The sequence below is a fragment of the Limulus polyphemus genome, unplaced genomic scaffold (genome assembly GCF_000517525.1).
Source record: "Limulus polyphemus unplaced genomic scaffold, Limulus_polyphemus-2.1.2 Scaffold77, whole genome shotgun sequence".
Lineage (NCBI taxonomy): Eukaryota > Metazoa > Arthropoda > Merostomata > Xiphosura > Limulidae > Limulus > Limulus polyphemus.
The window spans coordinates 1,196,644-1,219,787 of NW_013665687.1; the positions used below are offsets into that span (position 1 = coordinate 1,196,644).

At 37.1% G+C, this 23,144-nt stretch overlaps 2 protein-coding genes across 3 annotated transcripts in view; one reads left to right on the forward strand and one right to left on the reverse strand.

Annotated features, from left to right (window-relative positions):
• Nucleotides 1–421: 421 nt before the first annotated feature.
• On the reverse strand, nt 422–21,568 carry LOC106467092 (F-box/SPRY domain-containing protein 1-like). The gene is made up of 3 exons (XM_013927413.2): nt 20,987–21,568; nt 14,191–14,432; nt 422–881 (listed from the first exon to the last, which is right to left on the reverse strand). The coding sequence occupies exons 1-2, from the start codon at nt 21,566–21,568 to the stop codon at nt 14,247–14,249; spliced, it is 768 nt and encodes a 255-aa protein (XP_013782867.1). The 3' UTR covers nt 422–881; nt 14,191–14,246.
• Nucleotides 21,569–21,658: 90 nt separating this feature from the next.
• The window catches only part of LOC106467219 (probable phospholipid-transporting ATPase IF), an 82,173-nt gene continuing 80,687 nt past the window's right edge, over nt 21,659–23,144 (forward strand). For both annotated transcript variants that reach the window (XR_002612454.1, XM_013927550.2), the window contains exon 1: nt 21,659–21,924. Coding sequence is in view for 1 of the 2 variants with exons in the window: in XM_013927550.2 (XP_013783004.1) it covers nt 21,859–21,924 (66 nt within the window). In the remaining variant the exon portion in view is untranslated. The remainder of the gene's footprint in view (nt 21,925–23,144) is intronic.

Genomic DNA, 23,144 nt, shown 5'->3' on the forward strand with positions numbered 1-23,144 from the left:
AAAATTAAGTATATATAATTTCTTATTGAATAAATTTTAACTGTGAAGTAATGTTGTGGAAAAATGACAAAGTATATTTTCCATAAATTCTTCAATTCATTGTTGCAGTTTTGCCTCGAGGCAGAATTCACCCATCCAGGTATGATAGTTAAAGGTTATGACACCAGTTGTTTGAAAAAACATACTACTTTTATATAGATTTTGCTAAAAATACATATAGTTTTGCAAAACCTTAGCATCTAGTATCATTATTCAAATAATATGAAAACTTTTCAATAAGGAGGACATCAATGAAAACAATTACATATTTTTTTATACACTTAAAAATAAGATATACTAACACATAAAATATTTAGGAATTTTAATGTTATTGAAATTAACTTTTTAAGAGTTAAATTGTGAAAGAGGTATATGATGGAAAACTGGTTAATTTAAAAGCTGATATTTTTAATATTGAAGACAGTATTATCTCTTCACTTTTATAAAAGTATAAGTGATACAATCCTATGTGTATTAAAACTTTTCTTAATGTATTTAAAGGCATAAAGCTATTTGATGGATATTAAAAACATATGCATCAACTTTGTTAGAATTATCTCAGCAGCATTAAAGTGAAATAGGATGTCTTTGAGGCATTTTCTTGTATATAATGTTAAATTTTATTTTTATATGTATATTTCATTTCTATCTTTTGTGTTAGCAATTAGTTTCTCTCTCTCATACACGAAACATAGAGTTCCAGAGGCCTGCTAGGTTTTTTGACAGGCTAATACATGTAAAGTTCAGATCAGACTCACAGATCAAATTGGACCACCAGGCTAGAAAAGAATGCACTTCATTAGTGCCCTGGAATGATATGGATGGCTGTAACCCTAGTAGATCTGAAATATGAAGTGAAATATTATAAAAAAGTTATTACTTCAATTAATACTATTCTTTAATAACTACAAAAAAGTCCTTAAAAGAAAAATGTGTGATTTATATTTAAAAGTTTCTTTAAGCTTTAGGGTCATTTCCTTGCAAGAAAAACAACAACAAAAAACTATAAGTTATACTCTTCAGAACTACTAAACATGTAAATTTCTGTGAATGTACAATTGTTCAAATGAAAACTATTTCTTCTACTCTTTTAATCTTTTCTATCAAATGGTGCCATACAATATCTGATGATAATAGATTCTATTGTATACCATTGTTTTCTTTTATAATATTGAGTACTATACAGCAACAAATCTGAACATGAATATAAGTCATTCTTTTTAGTACAGTGATAATGTTTGAAGTTATATTAACATTTTCATTACCTGAAAATATATTTCAGATAGATCCTCACCATTTCACAGAACAGATAGCTATTACCTTACACCACTGCCAAATATTTTTTTTGCATCAAAAGGTTATGCTGATATAGCATAACAGTGAGAAAGATTGACAGCAGGAATTAGGTGTACAAATATCTCACCCCTACATGTAATAATATGTACTGCCCCAGTCTTTTCTATGATAAAATCAGCATTATACTATAGCCTTCAATCAGTTAAAGGGTGACACATAGGACCCAAACATCTGGAATAACCACTGGGAACTGTATAGTTCTTAGTGTAGATGTGGCCTGTACTACAGTACCAGGTAAGCACCTCAATCCTACTTCTGATCAAGGGTTGTGTTTACTCAGCTTCAAACCAGTGGGATTATATCAACTGAAATGTGAGCTCTCCATACTGACTTCCTCAGCAGCTTGGGACATGGGAAGCAAGGGTTCTTACACCCAATTAGTAGAAATGGGGAGGAGGATGTTGTAAAGGGAATAACACTGGAAAAGGTGCATATACCGAACAGGAATAATCTCATATGCATAATGTCCCACACTGCTAGATTGTACAGTGATTATCTTACCACAAATAGAGACAGCAGATACTAGCCAATTGTGAGGGTAGGAACCACACTTGGTGCTGTCTTTTTTTTTGAAGAAGCAGTACAGGTTGTAAGGTAAAATATAAATACAGACGAAGCAGTCTTGAGAAAACTTCATATCACAGCAGACACTGAGCAAAAGAAGATTGGCTTAATACTGTTTTATGTCTCCTACTCAATATGAATTTCCCAGTAAGGTAATACCAGCCACGTGGTGGGTTTCACTGTCTCCAGATATATATATATATACATATATGTTAGTTTGAGGTTTTTTAAATCTGCAAGAAAAAAGAATAGTCAATAACTTGCTGCTATAGAGTCACTAGGAGGATTAAAGAATAGTAACTAGGAAGAAACAAAATCCAGGGGCAAAAGAAACTACAATGTATGTAAGGAATGGAACACAAAAGCACCAGGAGCTGTCTACATCCCACCTGCAATATCACACCCAAGGGATGTTGATGGCTAGATTCAAGAGAAATTGTGAGATAGTGTATTTTATGGGAGGTGACAAGAAAACAAAAGAATCACCTCCCAAAAAGGAATAGATAAGTTAGATGAGTTATGTTACCCAACTAGTCAAGTTTATGAGATAAGTTACCAAAAGAAAAAGAATCTCAAGGTTAACAAAAAAAAAAAAATTGAATTTTTAAAATGGAGAAATGAAAGTGAGATAACAGTAGTAGTAGTTTTGTATGGTGTTTCTCACACCTCCAAATTCTGTTGGAGGTGAGTATCCGGGAATAGGACTGACGTCCTAGTTCGGACACTGGGTGAGCATGTTTCGGTGTGACGGAGATTCGAACCCGCTACCCTCAGATTGCGAGTCAAGTGCCCTAACCACCTGGCCATGCCGGGCCGAGATAACAGTGAACTGCTCTAACTAGACAATGGCGGTGACTGGGGCGGAATGATAATATAGAGCAGAAAAGGAAAGGTGGGTGAATGGAGAAAACATCGAATCACTCACCTGAGCAGCCCAAGTCTTGTGGAGGAAGGAGCAATCTAAGAAGAATATCAACCTTTTCCTGTGGGGAATAATGCACAGGGCATCCAAGGAAAAATTATCAGACCAATTTATACTTCAAGCAAGAAGAAATAGATTGTAAAGGAGAGATGGCACAGGAAACAGGTAGTGAAATGTTCAAATGGAAGACATTAAGGGGCTGAGAATTAACCCTAAAGTTATAGGTCCCCTTTCCATGCATGTCATGAGGTTTTACTGAGTTACATTCACAATTTAATTAAGCACCTTTACAGTCAACGTAATTAGCATTATAACGTATGTTATAATTCAATGTTTTATGTTATCTATGTTTTAATTCCTTTATTTCAAAAGAAACTTTAAAAAAATATTAATCATAAATTTTGTTGTCCCGTGATGCACAAGTATTTACGAGTCTTAGCTTTTGGTCTCTGTAACTTAAGTAATTATTCTTGTATACTAGATCTGAATGTCTAGATAGAAACTAGGCTAATTGTTTTGTTTACACATCCTTCTTTCAAATTACTTAGGGCAAGTTCTGAGAAAGGAAAAAGAAGTCTCTTGGGAACTCTTGACAGAAGCCATGCCCACTTTCTACACATAGTCATGTGAATTTGCACTCAATGCTACTTATTTTTGTAGATGTTTATAACCAATAGAAATGGCTCATTTTAAACTACAATTTTCCAATGGTGATTTTCAAATTGGCACACAGAATTCCTTACAAGTACTTCAAACCACTCTTAGTATTGATGACGCTTATGTCTTTGCTAGTACTTAGCATTGTTTGTCACCTAGAAATGTTAGGTATACGGTTAAACTGTATTTAGATTTTAGTTTTATAGTTTAGTTAATTATGTGTTATTTATGCTTCAAAATGCATATTAGAAAAGTTTAATAATTTTTAAAAATATAACCCAAAGTTTGTCTCAGTTCATGCAGCTTAGTGTAGTAGTACATGAGTACAACAATATTCTGCTGAAGGTTAAAGTATCTCTGTCGATGATACTATAACATTGGTAGAGGATGCCCATTAATATGTGTCACAATAAATAATAATGATTAAGGACAGGAAAGGAAAATAAAACATTAAAAATAAACTATAAATGAAAAGGTCTATAAGAACCTACGAAAAGGGCAAATAATCAGGGAAAAGATGGAAGATTGCCAAAAAAGCCACATTACAATTGGTAATTGAAGAAACAGAAAGACCATCCTCAAATGCCAAGAAAAATTAAGAACTGATATGAGAAAAGAAAAAAAAATACTGCCAATCTTGCAAAAGACCAGACAAAAGTCATAAATGAAGATGAAAGTGTGAAACATTGTGGTGAAAGATAAAAGTCTAACACTAATGTAAAACAGACCCCAAGATGGAAGAAATAGAGGTCCCAGAATTACCAAGAGACAAAGAAGCAGAAATCACAAGCTGACCAGAGAGGGGCAAATGAGAAGAACCTGGTAAATGGTGCTTAGGAATTAAAGACAGCACCCTGAGAAGAAGATGAAGAGTATGATAGGCATACAGAAATATGGTGGATCAATACAGAATCAGAAGGAATACCAACAAGAGTCATAGAGTTTGCAACTGGTAAGAAAAAAAAGTGGAAGCTTGATGTAGAGGGTAGTTGCAAATGCATTAATGAAAAGTTCCAAAGAAGAAACAAATCTACAGAAATGTTAGAGATGTAAAGACCATTCTATCTGGAGGATTTAGTTTGGGCATGATAGCAAGTCCACTACCAAAAGATTCTGTAATATGAAAGGGCAACAACCAAAACTGAACTTGAGAACAAAAAGGAGAGGCCACGAGAGTGAGTACCTCCTTGTCAGTTAATGTAAGAAACAACACTGGAGTTGTTAAAATAAATTAAAACAGGATGTTCAGGTAATAAATGGTGGTGGCAGGCCCACAGAGCTGCCCAAATTTCAGGGACATTGATGTGAAAAGAATGCTCTGTAGGTAATCAAACACTAAATGGGTAAAGGTATCCAGAAAAACATACCACCTAAATAGAAATATATCTATAAACAAGTGTAAGTCAGAGTAGGATGGAAACATGGAGTCATGTAGAAAATTGTGAGCCAAGATGACAGAGAGGGAGAGAAAAAAAAGATGGAGATAGAGAAATAAGAGCAGAAAGCTGATCAAAGGGTATATTCCACTTATCTATCAGAGCCCACTTCAGGGGACACAAAAGAAGTGAGAGATCCCAAAAGAGACAGAACTTTGTTCAAAGGAAGAAAAAGAGACATAAAAGCTATAGATATAAGAAGCTCCATATCTTGGAAATGTAAATGAGACAGTTGAGCCCACCTCACAAATAAATGAATATGACTCCCAAGTGAATCAGATGTTTAATGGGTGTCATTACTAACTTTAGAGCCTGACTAGCCAATCCAAATAAGCAGACACCAACAGCAGAATGGCGATAATAGCAGATGGTACCTCAAAGGACAGGGCTATAAGTTGCTGAATGTCCAGACAGTGGTGAAAATGCAGACTCAACAAGTATAGTCTGTGTAAACACTGTTAGATATTAATTAAAAATATACAGGTGTGAGCCCTGAATGACAAAGAGAACTTCTAAGAGAAACCTTGTGGGATCCAATCTCCTGCAAAGTGAGTCCACAGGTGGACAAAGTGTAAAAGCCAAATTCCCACAGAGCAAAAGCTGATTACAGAGCCCCATGAAGGCTATACTCTTAGGAAGAGGAACACCAGGATGATCAACTCCTCTAAAGGTCTGCATAATGAAATGGTGTCAAATGGGGTTCCTAAGAGAGAGAGAAAGAACAAAAGTAGTCTAACTTCAGAAAATAAGGTATTCCAGTAAAGCTAAAGAAAGTGATCTGGGCAACAGCTGAAGAAGAAAATAGGGTAGTATGAAGAACAAGTTATTGTGATTTTCTCTCAGTAAAGATGTTGGGGTAGAAATGCACAGCTTCAGAAGTGTAAAGGGAATATAAAGTTAAAAAGGTGAGTAAGCAAAAGATGAAAAGAAACAAGTTAAGGGTAGAGAGTCAAAGTATAAGAGGAAGAAAGTTAAAATTTTCCTATAATGAAAATGTATTTCAGATAGGCACTTCCCTCTACTCACAAGATTAGCTTTTCCCATTTTGTGCTGCCCTCTATATGCAAACTTTTTTTATAATGCATGCCACAAGCCTTCTGCACCCCCCCTATTGGAATCAAAGACCACAGCATGTCTCTCATGCAAATCATCATGCATCATCTCTCCACCAATAGGATAGCACTACTATTATGTGATGCATGTGACTCCCTCTAGGTGCCACTACCTAACCATTACTTCCACATAAGCACAGGAAGATTGTGGGAAGGAGGGGAGGATGTTTGAGCAGACGGAAGTACCTATCAAAATACATTTTCAGTATAGGAAAATTATAACTTATGATACAATATTTCCCTTTTCTCACAAGATTAACTAGAATCCCACATTGAAAAGGAGGAGGGATCGGTGTGAGGGAAGAACAGACGTACCCTGAAAGCATCTGAAGGATACTTTTGTAGATGAGAGAAACAAATCAGATGATATAAGGAGGGGTACCACACCACTTTTGAACCAGGTATCTCTTTGCCATGAACAGCTAGGAACAAATATAGTGGAAAAGTAAGGAAGCACATCCAAGTAGAAGAGGATAAGTCAGGAAAATGATCCCAACCAGAGAAATAACTCAATCCCACAGAAGTGGGTAATGGAGGATGCATCCCATGGTGTAGAATGGCTAAGGCATGGTGGACCATACTAGGTAAGTTAACTACATCCAAAACCTCCTCACTAGGTATCGACATCCGCACCAGGGTAGAATGAGGATCACCCCGGCTTCACTTCAAACCCTAAAATTGTGAATGTGAGGAAAACATTGACTCCAGGGCATGACACAGGATTAGCACTGAGCCAGGAATCTGGGAATATGTCATCTGGTATCTGAGGGAAGTCCATCGTATGCAATCAGCTCCCGCGACCATGAGACTGGTCCAAAATGTTCAAAGGGCAATAACATCTACATTACAAGAGAGAGATTGAGGGAGTGCCCAGGTCAGAAACAGAAACATCCGATGTATACCCTCCGTGACCCACTACACAGAAGGAAGAATCAAGGGAGGAAGATGGACAACCCCAAACCTGTGTGAAGGCTTAAGTTGGTTGGTTCACTTGATACCCAAAAACATCCACACAAGGGTAGGATGAGGGCACCCAATCAGAGAGGTGAACTGCATTTAGACGTTTCACTCTATGGTAGGCGTCACTCGATCTGGAGGATTTTATGCCTGCAGAACACCACTACCCTACTCTAAACTGAATGGTTATAGCCATTTATGTGGAACCCATCCACAGGATGCCTCTATGGTCAACCAGGAATCAGCAAGTGGTAATGACACCAATACACCACTGAAAGAAAGGGGGGGGAAGGCATTGGAGAGTCTGGTGGAATGATTACACCCGAGACAGTGCCCTTCTGCTTTACCCATGCTGTCCATGGGTGGTATAGTCCAGAATAGGCCTATTTATGAAGCAAATATCATGAGGTTATTAACCGTCCAGTGATCTTGTGAAACACCCTATCTCGAAGGTGATAGTGCAGAGCCATGGAAAGAGCATGTGAATCAACATTGCGGATTTGGTTGTGGGATCCAAGAGGCAAAATTCAAAGCAAGGGCCCCTGAAAGAAAAGAAAGCATTAATAAAGACTTACCTGGTGACATAGCTGCTGCACTGATGTCTGAAGTATAGCCATAGGTGGTAGGCAATACCCTAAAGATGCAGAAACTACAACATGATGTAAGTAATGGGAGATGAAAGTCCGAGGGGTGGTCCACATACCTGACTGCAGAATCTCCTACAAAGGTTGACGAAGATGAGAAGCAAGGGAAAAGGTGAGGTGTTGGATTTGATGGGAGGTAAAATGGAACAAAGCAGGTTGGGAAGGGGACAAGGAGGAATAAGCCAACTGAATTAAACAATGAACCTAACCAAGAAATATCCCAAGAGGAAGAGAGTTGCCATTGGATAAAGGGACAGGAACCTCTAAAAGAAGCCATGTGGGCAATATAACAACGAAGAGCACACAACAGGCATAGAAGTCTATTCAGTTCAGGATGAGAGTAGAGATGAAAAATAAAGGGAAGGGAAATGAGTGAAAAAGGAGGAATTATCCTCGCAAGCTGCCAAAGTCTTGGGAAGGAAGGAACAATCCAGATAAAGGAGAAGATAGGTTTGGTGGTACAGTTTGCGAGTGACATTGATAGTGAACAGATCTGATCAGTGTCACCCACAGGCCAAGAGGAGAAGGAAATATGCCTTAAGGAATAGGTGAAACAAAGAGCACGATTCAGTGGGGTCAAACTGAGGGAAAGGAGTACCACATTAATGTCCCAATCTGGAAGTACCAGATGCCTAGGAGGCCAACAGATCCAGAAGGAATGGATCAAAATGGCAAGGACAGGTGAAAGAAATACCTTATAGTAATGGGAAAATGGAAAGTATGTGGTAGAACTGCCCAATAACATGATATCAAGGAGACCAAATACTTCTTCTCAAAAGCCACATAAGAAACTCGGAGAAACTAACAACCGTAGAATGAGAAGTTGAGATATCCCGAGCCAGGGCCCAGGTGCAAAAAACATTCCATTTCCGCTGGTATACAGCCATGGATGAAGGATGAATAGAATGAGCTAAATGATATGCCACCCAATGTGAGAAACCAGATATCCTCACCAGGGCCCGGACAAAAGCTAGACATGAAGACGGAGGACGTGAAGTGCGAAATGCAGAAACAGTGACTGGGTTGATGAAATTCAGGGAATAAAGGAAGAGGGACAGGAGGGAACTATTGTAGATGGAGTAATTGAGGAAACCACGGTTGAGCTGGCCAGTAAGGAGCAATCAGGAATACTTTGCATGCAGTGGTTTGGATGAAGGAGACTACCCGATGAAGTAATCAGATAGGAGGGTAAACATAAATGAACTTGTTCGACCAATCCTGCCTGATAGTATCTATAGCCAAAGCCTGAGGATGGGGAACTAGGGACCAAAAAAAGGCAATTGGTGATTTAGGGTGGTGGCAAATGCATCGATATGAGGAATACCCCTCTGATCGCAAAGCCTCTGAAAAACAAGGGGATGAAGGGACCATTCCATTGGATAAACTCAGTCGGGTCGGGAAAGATGATCCACCACAAAGTTTAAAGCACCTGGTACGTGACACACCATCAAACAAATGTGATGATCCTGGCCCAAAAGAGAAGATCCAATGTTTGAAAACACAGGGATCTTGACTGGGTGCCACCCTGGTCGTTGATATGAGCCACCACTGTAGAATTGTTGGAATGGATCATGACCAAACGGTCTTTGAGATGGGAAGAAAATTATCCAAAGCCCGCCGATGTATGAGCTTTGTCCAACCAGCTTCAGACATCATCCACAATGTTGGTTATAGGAGTATCCAAGTGATCCAGAGCAAGATTCCATTGGTCGTGGAGGACCCATTGAAGGGATCGCATATGAGTCCAGCTGAGGGGTCATAGAAGACCACATCCCCCAAAACAATAGAGTTTTGAGAGCAGAAAGGGAAGGAGCAGACAGGTTATTCCAAACAGCCAGTTCCATAGAACAGAGCCAGAGAGGAGAAGGTTGGGTCCAACTGAGATGGGTGTTGAAGAAAACACTCAGATGAATGAAGTACTGGATAGGATGAAGGAAGGACTTCTCCAATCTGATCAACCAGTCCACCTGAGCAGCTTTGAGAAGGAACTGACAAATATGACAGGCTGACTCCCATTTGGAATGAGTGAATGTAAAAGTGAAAGCACAACCCCAGGACATGAAGATGTAGAGCAAAGGTTCACACCACCTGACAAAAAATCATACGGTGCCAAAGCCAGCCCGAAGAGTAGGTTGAGAAATTGGGACACCATTCCACAATGGATAAACTGAAGATATGGACAAGAATGCTCCGATATGGGAATATGCAGATAAGCATTGGAGATGTCCATCTTGATCATCCAAAGGCCCAGAGAAAATCCCTCTACAGAGTAAGGTAGTATTCCATGGTGAAGCATGTGATGTGAACATATCAGTTGAGATGGGACAGGTCAATGTCCAGCCTCCAGTCCCCATTCTTTTAGGCAAGAGTAAAACCCTGACAAATTACATGGAGCAGGTTTGATAGCCTGTTGTGTGAGGAGGTCTTGTACTGCTTTGGATAGACACTGGCATGACAAGGGATCCCAAGGAAGCGGAGGAAAGGAAACAGGCATGCAGGACAAGGGAGGGAGGGTAAGAAAGGGTATGAAGAATCCCTCTGACAAAACTCGGTGAATCCAAACATCAGAGATGAAAGAGTTCCACTGATGAATGAAGGTCATCAGACCAGGTAGTCACCAGAACCATTGTTGGTGTACCACGTGTCATCGTGAAAAACGACGAACAGTGGCATCACAAGAAGGAGGAACAGGCAAGGCCTGGGAAGGGGAGAGTTGGGAGACAGAAATTGGTGCCATGCGAGGCTCCGACTGGGACAAATGGGCCACCAGATGAAAAAGGGTGGATTGTTGTTGGATAGAAGCCACCCTCCACTCCAAAGACTCCGGGATCGTGTTAAACACAAAAAATATCAAAATTGGGGCCATACAAAGATCCCATAGATAAGGGGCTGGGAGACGGGTCTGTAAAAACATGGCATCATGACCAAAAAGGTACCAACAACACATAAACCATGTTTGCAGGGCCAGAGCTGAAGACGACAGGCGAGCCAACATGGAAGTAATGGAGGGAGAGGACATCCACGGAAAACCCCTCAGGGTTCCTGTGAAGAGCTTCAGATAGGAGATAGGTTGAGGAGAGGTACCACAAAAGAGTTGTCAATGTAAGATGAAGGTGGGAATACTAGGCATTGGTAAGATGAATGGGGGATTCAGGTTCCGACTCCCAAACAGGCAAAACTGAATCCAACAATTGTTAGTCCAGATATGGACAGTCCGCCCCACAATAAGTGAGAGCAGACTGTTCAGAAGCCTGGGGGGGAAGAGGCATACTAATGCCATCACCTAATTGGGAGGAAAAATGTTCAGCGTGAACCCAAATATCAGAGGACCGGGAAAAACTAAATAAAGTTGGGAGGCAGAATCATGTAATAGGGAAGGGCATGGGTCCTAAAATGTTGAAGCAATAGACAAAACATCACATACCTGAGAAATATAAATCTGACAAGGGCTGAAAAGAATCTTCAGGTAGGGTTTGGGAAGGCACGAAGAACTCCTGGGGGTACAAACAATCAAAATCCTTGTCAGCCTGGCCAGGCTCAAAAGGCTCAGGAGGAAGAGGGGTAACAGCAGGAGACAAAGGTTGTCCCATATAATGCTCAATCTCACTGCGAATAAAGTCTGATAAATCCCCTGACAGGTCGCCCACACCTTTGGCCTGATGTACGGCATCAGACGAATGAGATGTACCTGACTTGGTAACATTAACTTCGTAATTCATTCTTGATACTAAACAAACAAGTGGCAAATTTGCGGCAAAACACAAATAAATCAAATGCTTTTGAAAATAAAGTGAAAAAAATTATTGAAATAAAGTAAATAAAATTAAGTTAAACCACTTTGAGAAGTAATGAGCAAAAAGAAAAATGTCTGAACTCGAGCACTGCCAAACAAGAACTGATGGTTCAGTAGTGGCGCATAGAGGGAGTCACATGTGTCATGTGATAGTAGTGCTCTCCTATTTGGTGGAGAAATGACACATGATGATTTGCATGAGAGACATGCTGGAATCTTTGATTTCAATAGGGGGGTGCAGAAGTCTTGTGGCATGCTTTATATAAAAATCATATTGAATATACACAGAGAAGCACAAAATGGAAAAAGCTAATCTTGTGAGGGGAAGGAAGTACTGTATCGAAAATTTCCAAGTTCAGAGAAGAAACTCAAGGGATAGGAACACTAAAAAAAGGATGAAGTCCAACAACAGGCCACAGAGATGGAATCTTAAGTTCGGGGTGGGAAGAGCTGGACAGAAACATCTAAAGACATTGCAGAATCAGCAAAAGCTACAAGAAGCAGGAGACTGTAAGATTGAGGAAGAGATGAGAGTCAAAATATGATAAGAAGAAGAACCCCCAGTCAGGAAGAAGGACTCATAGGTCGGGAGATCTATGAAAGTCAAAGGATCCCAACTATAGACCACAGAGAAGGAGTTTTGTGGAGGATGTGGTAACTGAGAGTTAATGTGGAACTGAAACAGGAAAGAAACATGAATACAAGAATCATCATTCAATAACATCTATGAATGAATTTATTGAAAACTTTCTTTTCTTTGATGAAACCAAGATTGATTACTGATGTCTGCCTATACCTTATCCAAAAGTTTATGATGATGACTAATAGTCCATTCCAGGAAACTAAATCACAATTTCAAAAACACATTTTTCCCAAATCTTGTGATTTGTTTATGTGCGAAAATAAAAATAATATAAGAAAGATAATAATTCTTATTAGAAGCTTTAACTGAAATTATTTTCAATGTAAAAGTCAAGTGCAGTGCAAAAGATCCTTTGTTTGACAAAAGGCTTAAGAAAATAACACATCTAAACAGTGTAGTGATGAGGAAAGAATGAGCCTTTGGTATACAAAATGTGCTTAATAGGAGTATTGCTCATGGAGGATGTGTTGCCTTTCATTGGTGGAGGACTACAGTCTAATTGCGATTGCATTACAGACTGGCATAGTACATGTTATTACATATAGGGAAGGTTTCATTCAAAAGCTTGCTAGAAGTACAAAAACTTTTTTCAGCAGTAACATGAGGAAATGGCTATTTGTTCTGTGGAGAAGTTAGTATAATTTCTGAAATATACACTACATGTATATTACCAAAAGTATTAGAAGGCACACCTCAACCAGTGATTGTCACATAATATGCATGTAAAATACATTTGAATTCCATGAAGCACTGTTGTGTATGGTTAATAAAGGTTAGTAGCTGCTACAGATAGCTAATATGAGTCAAGTGGTCACGGAGAAAGAAGCTTATGGATGTTGAAAGTAGAATAGTTATTGGATGTAGCAATGACATTGAGAATGGTTGTGATGTCCAGCCTCTCTGCTTATACCTAAATGTCAGAATGTTATATGTGTTAATATGGAATGTTACTATGTTTGACCAACTATAATCAGCCCTCAGTCTGAGCAAACTTAGAAACATACCATGAAATAAAACTGCAGATCTGGCATTAAATGAATATTAAACACTATAGGGCAACATATTCACTATAACCAAAAAGCTCCAAGTTGGTGGATTTCATAGACATGCTGAAGCCTATAAGCAACTCACAAGTCAAATGTAATAAGTCAGATCTCAAGACATCTTAAGCATCAAAATGTAGATGAACAACAATGAAAAACTACCATGTGAAGAAAGGAATGCTTGTTTCTAATGGAAAGCTGATGAACACTTTCCATGTGACTGTTATTTCAATCAGGAAAACAGATGGGGTAGTATCATGATGTGCATCTCTTTAGGCTGGTCTAGACTTAGTCCACTGGTAACACAGAAATCTATAAATGATTTGTCATATTTAGACTGCCTGGACAGTGCTGTATTGTCTACAGCAAAGGAATAATATGCAAAGTTCAGCATAAACTAAAACAAATAATGTTCAGAATTTGCTTTGGTTAGAGAACCCCAACCAGCATCTAAATAAATCTTACTGGGATGTTTTGCAATGCTGTCTGAGGTGTTTCTTCACAATACTTTTGATAATATAAAATATGTATAATGTGCTTTTCATCTCATTATTTCATTATACATTATGATGGGATTTTTTTTCTTGAAGCCCATATATGGGTTAATTTCAAAAACAGCAACTGCTGAAATGTTACATGTATGCATACATAAGTGTCTACATTACAGTATGAGGTCTTTAAAAAGAAATGAGTAAAACATTTTTTTAAGAATGTTAATATAAACTATTGCATAAATGTTTTTTTTTTACATGTGACCTTAAACAGCCTTGTAAAATCCAAAAGACTCAAATGTGGATAACTTATGTGATAACACTTTTGTTGTTATTATCATAAACGTGTTGCAAAACATACAAATAGAATGCCACGTAAATGTCAAATACTGTAAAAAAATGTTTAACACATGACGGATGAACAGTGAAAGTTAACATATATGGAGTGCATCACATGTATTTATAATGTATTAAAAAATAGGAAAAAGAACATGTAAATGTAAGTTTAAAATAAACCAATACTTATAACATACCTTATGATCACTTGGGTATTTTAATATGAAATCGATTGTATACATATATATTTGTGTCAACCATCCAATGGGTGACCTAAATACACCATTGACACTTCTGTGTTTCCATAAACTGCAGAGACAGCTGGGTAGAACTTCTTGTCAGGAAGTCCACGAAATGCAACACCAAGGAACTCATAATTGCGTTCAAATGCTAAGGTACTGTCTTCACAGTCCAAAATAACTCGAATTCGTTCACCCTTCTAAAAGTAATTTCAAATTAGAATAATGAGCTATTATAATACAAGCATACATACAAAATTAAACACCGAGGAATAAAATAAATATTCTAAAGCTACAGTATGTTATTAAATAAAGAGTTACTAACAAAACAACTCGGACAGAGATGGAAAAAGGTTTTCATTCTTTTTGGGATTCATAAAGCTATTTTATGACATCCTTTGCCAAAACAGACAAACATTACAGATCCACAATAGGCATTAAAAAGAAGCTTCAAGCATAAAAATGTAAAACAATATACAGTACTCACATTTTTAAGCTTTATGTTCCTTTTTAAAACTTTATGCTGTCATAATTGGGATTATTTAAGTTGTGTAATTTATATAATAGGAGGAGTATAATATCAAAGCTTGGCAAAAGTTTCAAATATTACATGCCCATTGAACATGCTGTAAATTTTTACATGCCCAAACTTGAAAGAAAGCTGCCCAGGAATAAATTATACAAAGTAACGTGTGTAAAGTAACTTAACATAATGTTCTTCTCCTCCTTTTTCTTGTGTAAGTGAACCTATAGATATTCAGAGTCCAACATGCCCTGTATTTCCTCTTTTGCCTATACATGGCCAGAAATGTAACAGCAATCAGTATAACTGCTGGTGGATCCAATTTTTTGACTAGGAGATCCACCAGTAGCAACGTGCATGATGTCATTAACAATATGAGACTTCAAGCAGTTTTTTCTTTACTTAAGCTATTCAAAAAAAATCCCCATTCATGACAAGAAAAACTCCTCAACAAGCCTTTGAAAATATATTAAAAAAAAACAATTGAATAAGAAGAAAATGCTTTTCCTCTGGTGAACTTTCTAAGAAGTGACCATACACTTTCAGGACATTCACTTGTTACTTCTAAGATTGTGGACAATAACTGTGAGTGATGGCTGTTCTTCTTTCATTTTTTTACACACTTTGTAAACATAATCTAAAGACAAGAAAGAGCCATTTGGTCCTCAAGACTGCCCTTGCACATCCTCCTTTGAGAAAAATTTACATTTTCCTTACCTGATAATGTATTTCTGAAATATACGGACCTCTCTACACACAGTATGCATGTGTTTTGATGTGACTGCTCTAATACATGATGTAATCATTATGCAGCAATAGCTCCACCAATAGGAGGGTTATACATACACAGTAGATCCCCACATGCACTTTCACTTGAAATTCAATTCATTCTTAGATGAGACAAGAATAATGTGCACTGATAGTGAGGAGGAAGGGTGGGAAGGTGTGCAGAGAGGTATCTATCAGAAATACATTTCTGAGTAAGGAAAATTTTAACTTCCAAAATGATATACTTGTCTCTCTGCATACATTAGTGATAGTGAGGAGGAAGGGTGGGAAGGTGTGCAGAGAGGTATCTATCAGAAATACATTTCTGAGTAAGGAAAATTTTAACTTCCAAAATGATATACTTGTCTCTCTGCATACATTAGCTAGAATCCTACATTGATGTGATGGAGAGGATGGTGTAATTACAAAAGTCTAATTGAACTCCCTTTAGAGAAAGCAACTAAAGAGGAAAGACTGTGGAGTGTGACACCCTATAGTGGGAGCTTATTAAAGGGGTTACACTCGTGGGAGACCACATCCATCTCATGCAGGGTATACTTTTCACCCACATAGAAGTACGAAAAGAGGAAGGGAAAATGAGTCAAAGAGTCATAGGGATGGGCAGAAAAAGATATGACCAACCAACCAAGTACTTGCACACAATGGGTCGACTGGACATGAAGTGTAGTGTAGCTAGGAAAATGATCAGACAATACAGTTTGGTATTGTCTATTGTACAATTAACTCACTACACATGCAGGTCCCTTCCTGCTTCTTAAGAAAAAAACTTTGTCACATCCTGCCCTACACTTACATGGACACTCTTGCGCTACTTTCCACCATATTGTGCTGTCCACTTGGATTCTCTCTCTGCTGGAGGGATCTCACAACTGGTGAGAAACTCTCCAAGTCAAGGGGCAGAATTCACATTAGGGATACCCCAGAGAGGTACCTGGACCCAATCAGACGTAACCACAGCAGAGGTCTATTTACTGGAGAGAGTACAATATCTGGTTAAACAACCTGGTAAAGTATTCAGAAAGATGGGCAACAGAAGGACAACCCAGAGGCAGAAAGTGCCTGATGGAACAGTGGCAATAAAAATGCCACTTGTATTGGGGAACATTGATAGTCAAAAGATGAATTAGCAGTATAACAAGAAGGGCAATACAATATGAGAATCCACCCATCAAGGAAGAAATGGGCAATCCCATGCACATGGATAAAGGGACAACACTCCCATATGAAAAAATAAAGTAGAAGACTGGAGCAAGAGAAACCTCAATGAAGGAAAAAGAAGTGTCTAAAATTGCAATCAGTGGAGAAGAGAAAACAAAGACAAAGCTGGCCAATAAGGTGCTATCAACAGATCTCAACAAAGAGTGTCACAAAACATTTCCAAGACAGGTAGAGGAAGAGGATAGCTGAGAACACACAGAGAAAAGACCAATACAGGCTGTGGATGTCCACAGCCATGTTGTGAGATCAGGAACCAAAAGAGCAACCAAGAAAATAAGACCAGCCAAAGGAGACATCTTGATGATGGGGCTATTGAAATGTGAAGAAAAGTATCTGAGACATGGAACATCTTCATCTAAAGGCTGGAGGAAAACAACCTATTAATAGGAAGAAAACCCTTTATCTGAAACTGGGGAATCATCAGAAGTGGTTCAGAGAAGAAGTACAATGAGGGGATGTCAGTCCCAAGGATTCAAGAAGATGTTGAAGAAAGAGGAATAGTAATCCAAAGAGGGGAAAGTGATGCCCTTCAAAACCAAGAGCTCCAACATTGTGTCCTAAAAATGGTTGGAGATGCTTGGAATTGAAAAATGGAGGAAAAACAATGGGGAAAGGAGAAGACTAGGAAGAGAAGAAAAGAGAGAGACAGTGGGTAAGAACCTAACTGACCGAATGATTAGTTATGAAAAGAGTCCCCAGTTTAATAAAGAAGAATAGAAGTGCCCCCATACGACTTGAGCCAACTGGGTACAAAGAGAAGTAGTCACTGACAGGATCAACAAATGCTTCTGCTCTGGGAGATGGAACAGTGAGAGAAGGCAGAGGGGTGGGAAGAGGAAAGGAGAGAGAGGACGAAAGTACATAGACCAAGAAACATGAGGGGATGCACAAGAATGGGCAAAATGGGAGACTAAAGAAGTGAGAGAAACTTGATGGCAAATAGCTTCTGCCTAAGACTACAAGGTGTGACAAAACACCTTATGGCAAATGAGCAGAGTGAGATGCAAGCCACATACAGAAGATTGAGGAGGGTGAATGACAGAGAAAGACTTTCACATCTGAAGAGTTCTCAACTACACAGAAATCATATCAGGAAAGAAAGAGCCAAAGACCCTGGCCTAAGTACAGAAAAAGACTGACAAAAGATACCCAAGAAAAACTATCTAGATATCAGAGGAGGGTCTCAGATAGGAGATAGGAAAGAACAGATAGTATAGAAATAGAGCAAGGAAAAAGCAAAGCCAGGAGAAGTAAGCCCTGATAAAGGATAATGGAAGCAGAGGGTCAAAACCCCAGCAGGAAAAGGTATTCTAGGAATTGAAGATCCAAAAAGGCTGAAGGGAAGCAACTGTAAGCCATGTTAAAGGAATTTTGGGAATGAGGAGGGGAAGAGTAGGAATAACATTGAGACAAGATCTCACTATGGATACTATAGTCAAGAGAAGGGGAAAAGAATAAAACTATCACCTAAAAGTATGGAATAAAGATCAAGAAGATTCATAGGACATAGGAGAAAGTTAAAACATTGTATAAACCAGACACAATCACTTAAGATAGAAAGTAATGACGTGTCCATCAACATGGAATGATGATGCCAGAGCAAACCAGGCTGTGGATATAGCTGAATGAAAATGTCAAACTCATTGTCAGACTCAGAAATGAAAAATGCATAGGAATGAGAGGAACTGGAAAGGAAGGCAAAATCTATTAAACTGTGAAAACTGGCAGTAACATCTTCCACAGACAAAGAACCCTAAGCAGCCACAAACATGGTAGAAGCTGTGAGGATTTTAACACATTTGTTGTATGGTATGTAAAGTCCTGCAAAACAGCATAGTAGAGGCAATTAATTAGACTCAGTTCAAATTCAATTCCCCCTTCATCTGCAGACCTAGAACCTCAAGAAGATGGAGCTGCAGAAACACCAGAGTTCATAGTGTAGAATTGCACAAAAATGTCCTTGAACTTATTTTTAAAGCAACAACTGTTATGTACAGGTTTGTGGAATTAAGAGAATCTTAGAGAAAGGCTAGTGGCCTGGCAAAGTAATAGATCTTAGGCATAGAAATTTGAGTATAGAAACATACAGAAAACACTTAATGCATGAAAATATTTGAAGTACAGTAAAAGGTATAGAATAATTTCTGTTAGTAGGGTTGAAAAACAATGTGAAAGGTAACCCTTAAACAGCTAGTAGTTTAATATATATATATCAGAAATGAGCAAAAGTGAGAAATAGAATTATAAATCTTACAAAAGTCAAAAATGAAAAATAGGCATGTACTGAAAGACAGGAACTATGATATTAAAGATTATTAAACAATCATAAAGGCCATGCCAAAGCTTTCAAAAATAAAGAAAATATTAAACACATCTGTTGATGTCAGTGCCAAATTTAAGAATGAAGTTAATTTCCAGTGCAAGTACTTATAGGGATCTACTGCATGAGAAGGATGTATCGTCTTCTTATTGGTGGAGGGCTATTGCTGCATGAAATTGCATCATGTACTAGTGCAGTTCCTATCAAAAACATGTAATTTAGGTTGGGAGATAGTTCAAGACTAGTGGCACGTGCAAGAAATAGCTACTGTGTGCAAAGAGGTAAGTAGATCATTTTGAAAGTAAAAATTTAAACCCATAACTGTTAGGAAATAAATTATTCCTCTCATAATCTCTCGTAAAGTGATAGCCTCTACAAGTGCCAATGACAACTCATTCCATAAGTCAATCACCCTGTTAGAAAAATAAAATTGTCTTAACTTGGGCTTAGCTTATATTTTCCAAATTTTAAACTTGTATTATCAGAGGCTTTATATAATAATCCCCCTGATAATCTTGTAAACTTTAATAAGATTTCTTACCCTTGCTTTCTCAAGGGATAGTAATATAAAATATTTCTCTGTAAGATTACCCCTCCCCAGAATCATGCAAGAAGCCCTCCATTGTATTGTTTCTAATGAATCAATATTACTTTTTAGATAAGACCAAACTGTACATAATAATCCAAGTGAGGCTTCAATAGTGATTGATAAAAAGAATGATTTTAGAAAAGGAGTTTTCTTGTCTCAAAAATTTGCTGAATTTTGTTCATAAGGTTTTCCCTTTTGGATAAAGGCACCCCTAAACACTGACAATTTTGAAACAAAAAATTAAGTCACCCCAAATTCTTCTATACTTCAGAGAAAACACCAGATATCATTTTAGTAATCTGTTTCTGGAATCTTTCTTATAGTAATGAGATTAAAATGGCATATGGTGCTTAAAATAAGGATACACCAGAGTTTTATAAAAGGTGTTATAAAACTGTGTGTTCTCACCAGAGCTACAATATACACTTAAAAGTGGGCTTTAGGTTGTTATCAGAAATCATACCTAAATTCTTCTCTTATTTTCTCATATTCCAATGTTTCTTTTATAATACATGTACAGCTATGTCATTTTTTAAGTCCACTCCCCATATGTATAACTTTACATTTCTCAATGCTAATACAAAGTTTTCTTGTTTTTGCAATAATTTCACACTCGTACAAATTAGATGTTTACATTTATTAATAATTTACTTTCCTTCATCATATATTCTGGACAAGACTTTTGTATAAAAGACAAATATTTAAATGAATACATTTTTTTCCAGCAGCATCTGATTATATAAAAAAATACCTTGCTTCATTAAAATTTACACGTATATATAATAACATAAAAAAAGTAAGTTATCAGAAAACTATTCATTCCCTTTGAAGTCTTTCTTAAAGCTACATTAACTTTTTCTTTTTAAAAAATGTTTAATTTTTTGTTAAGTCTGCTTTTCTAAAGTGAGGGACATAACCGTTATCACCTTCACAAGTTACATTTCAATATACAAATTAGCTTATTTTGATAAAAGAGTTAGCACAAAGGAACACATATAAAGTGTAATAGACTTAAAATAAGACCCAAAACTCGAAAGCTTTCGAACAGTTGACTATTCTTCTTCAGGAACAACTATTCGAAAGTGCTCGAGTTTTGGGTCTTATTTTAAGTCAAATTAACTTATTAAGGGTATTGAACAATATTCCACAACCTCAAGAACTCTTCTGAATCATGCAAAAAATAAACACAGACTGACATAACAATTTTCAAGTTACATAAATCATTATGCTTTGAAAATTTTAATATTTTTAGACCCAGAAAATTTTGTAAAATTCTTAGTTGCTCCATATGTATAGCTTCTAATACTTTACTTACCTCATACTTTGGAGCATTATTTAACTGTGGATAATTCCCTTGACTATCACCGTTGTGAAGTAAAAGATTATCTACGAGATTCCACCCCCAACTCTCAGAATTAGATCCTAACAGCGCAACATAACCTGTACATTGTATTGGAGCTTTTTTTGTAGCAATTCCTATAACTGCAACTGTTCCCAAAGGTCCCTCCCACCAAACCTCCCAACAGTGACGGCCAGTGTTGAAACCTAATTTTCCTTTGGCGGCATCAGTACTCTGGGCAACTGGATTTCTATGTAGGGTAAAACAATTGGATTTAATGTATATATTTCTGGAGCACTCACTAGGATCCCAAGCATGATAAAATGCGCGAAGTTTTGCTTTATAAGTTGGAGCGCTCACTAATACATCCGATTTGAGTGCATCTTCTGCAAGTTTTCGTACACAATGCATCCTCCAAACATCATTGTTTTCGTCATTCAATAGTTTATACCAATGTCTGCACACTAGATAACAACATCGTATATCATTTAAGTCCAAGAAACCGAATATTATTTCCAATACATTATGTGAAAGATGAGCCCACTTGGCTGTAGCCATGACCACTCAAAAACTAATTCATCTCACAAGATCTCGGATTAAACGAGAACTGTTATATTAACGCTTAACACTAACAGAAACCATGTTCATAGCGGATAAGAGACCAATAATGTTGTATTCAAATTTAAGACTATTTTGATTTTTTTCTAACACAATAATAATTTGCGATAGTTAAAAAATATGAATCAAATGTTATAGTAGCATTATTAATTAATTTCGTTAGAACTCAGTCTCGGTATCCAAGTTAAAGTTGATCTTAAACTTTAAATTTCTTAAGCTGAAATTTGAACATGAAATTGAAAAGCAATGACGGGATATTTGGACTTAAGCTCAAAAACATTCGTAGGTTTATCGGGGTAAGTAGTGCTTAGTCAAAGTGACATAGTATGTATTGTTGCTCACTACTAAACAAAGATGTATTAATACTAGTAATCATCGACCTTATAACACTTGTATAATAATAATGTCTTGTGTACATCAATATGCACTACAGAAATTAGATAAAATAAAGACGTACACGAGCGAACTTGTAAGTTCTACTTCTATCTCTACGCTTTTGTTCGAGAGAAAATAAATTTTAATATTTCTCTCAATTTTTTCCTATTGACAGTAATGTAACATAACTCAGATCAGATTTATAAATATTTTTCATTGTATACTTCTCTCTGTGAAACTTTTTTTTTAATTTACGGTCAAAATGATAATATTTGGAAACCCACCGGTATTGCGCCATGGGCGGCAATGTACACAGCGAGCCGTATTGTTTTTATATTTAATTGAATAGCATTTTTAGAGCAAATATTTAAAATAATTATTATATTACAATTCTATACATAACGTGTATTAATCAAACGAAAACGCTTGTAAGAAAGTTATATGTTGTTAATATTATGTTACAATGGGAAGAAAGAGAAATGATGGATTTTCTTTCTCCACAAAAATAATTGGAACACGCCTGTTTACAACGTTTAGGATCTCATGGTTTAGACTTCGCACTCTGTGTCAAAGTAGATAAGTAATGTAAGTGTTAGACGTGATTTTTACAGTATTGTCTGTATGGTGTATCACTGTCATCTACTTTGATACCAAGTATAAACATGGATCCATAGCATGAAAACAATAAGATCCAAATGAGCATTCTACCTTCATGTGCTTGAGAAAAGAAAATTCCAATTCTTTGTAACTTAATACTTCATCTTTCAAAATGAATTTAGCTATTAGGCCAAATAAAAAAATACATGTTTAGCGTAGCTGCCCACTACCTTTTTTGCAGCCATCTCCCTGCCTTTTTTTTGTCGATTTTTTCCAGTTTTGAATTATCTTTTTTCGATAATATACAGAAGACTTCTGAATAATGAAATGAACACAGTTGATTCATTTTCCCCGTTTTCTTTGTTATAAAGTCTGTATAGTTTGATGAAAAAATGAAACAACAAAGACATCTGTTTAACATGAACCCTTCGAAAACAAGTAACACCCATAGAAAAAAGTGGTACAAACATTCTGTCAAAGAGGTCATTAAAAAAATGACTTTTTTTTTTTTTACTTGGCCTTGTTACTAAGGTTTCTTCCAAAA

What these genes read in the sequence shown, in the direction of transcription:
- LOC106467092 (XM_013927413.2), bottom strand. Translation starts at nt 21,568, where the DNA reads ATGGCTACAGCCAAGTGGGCTCATCTTTCACATAATGTATTGGAAATA. An exon ending in ATAATGCTCCAAAGTATGAG is followed by an intron (nt 14,433 to 20,986) that starts GTAAGTAAAGTA and finishes AATTACTTTTAG; the next exon opens with AAGGGTGAACGAATTCGAGT.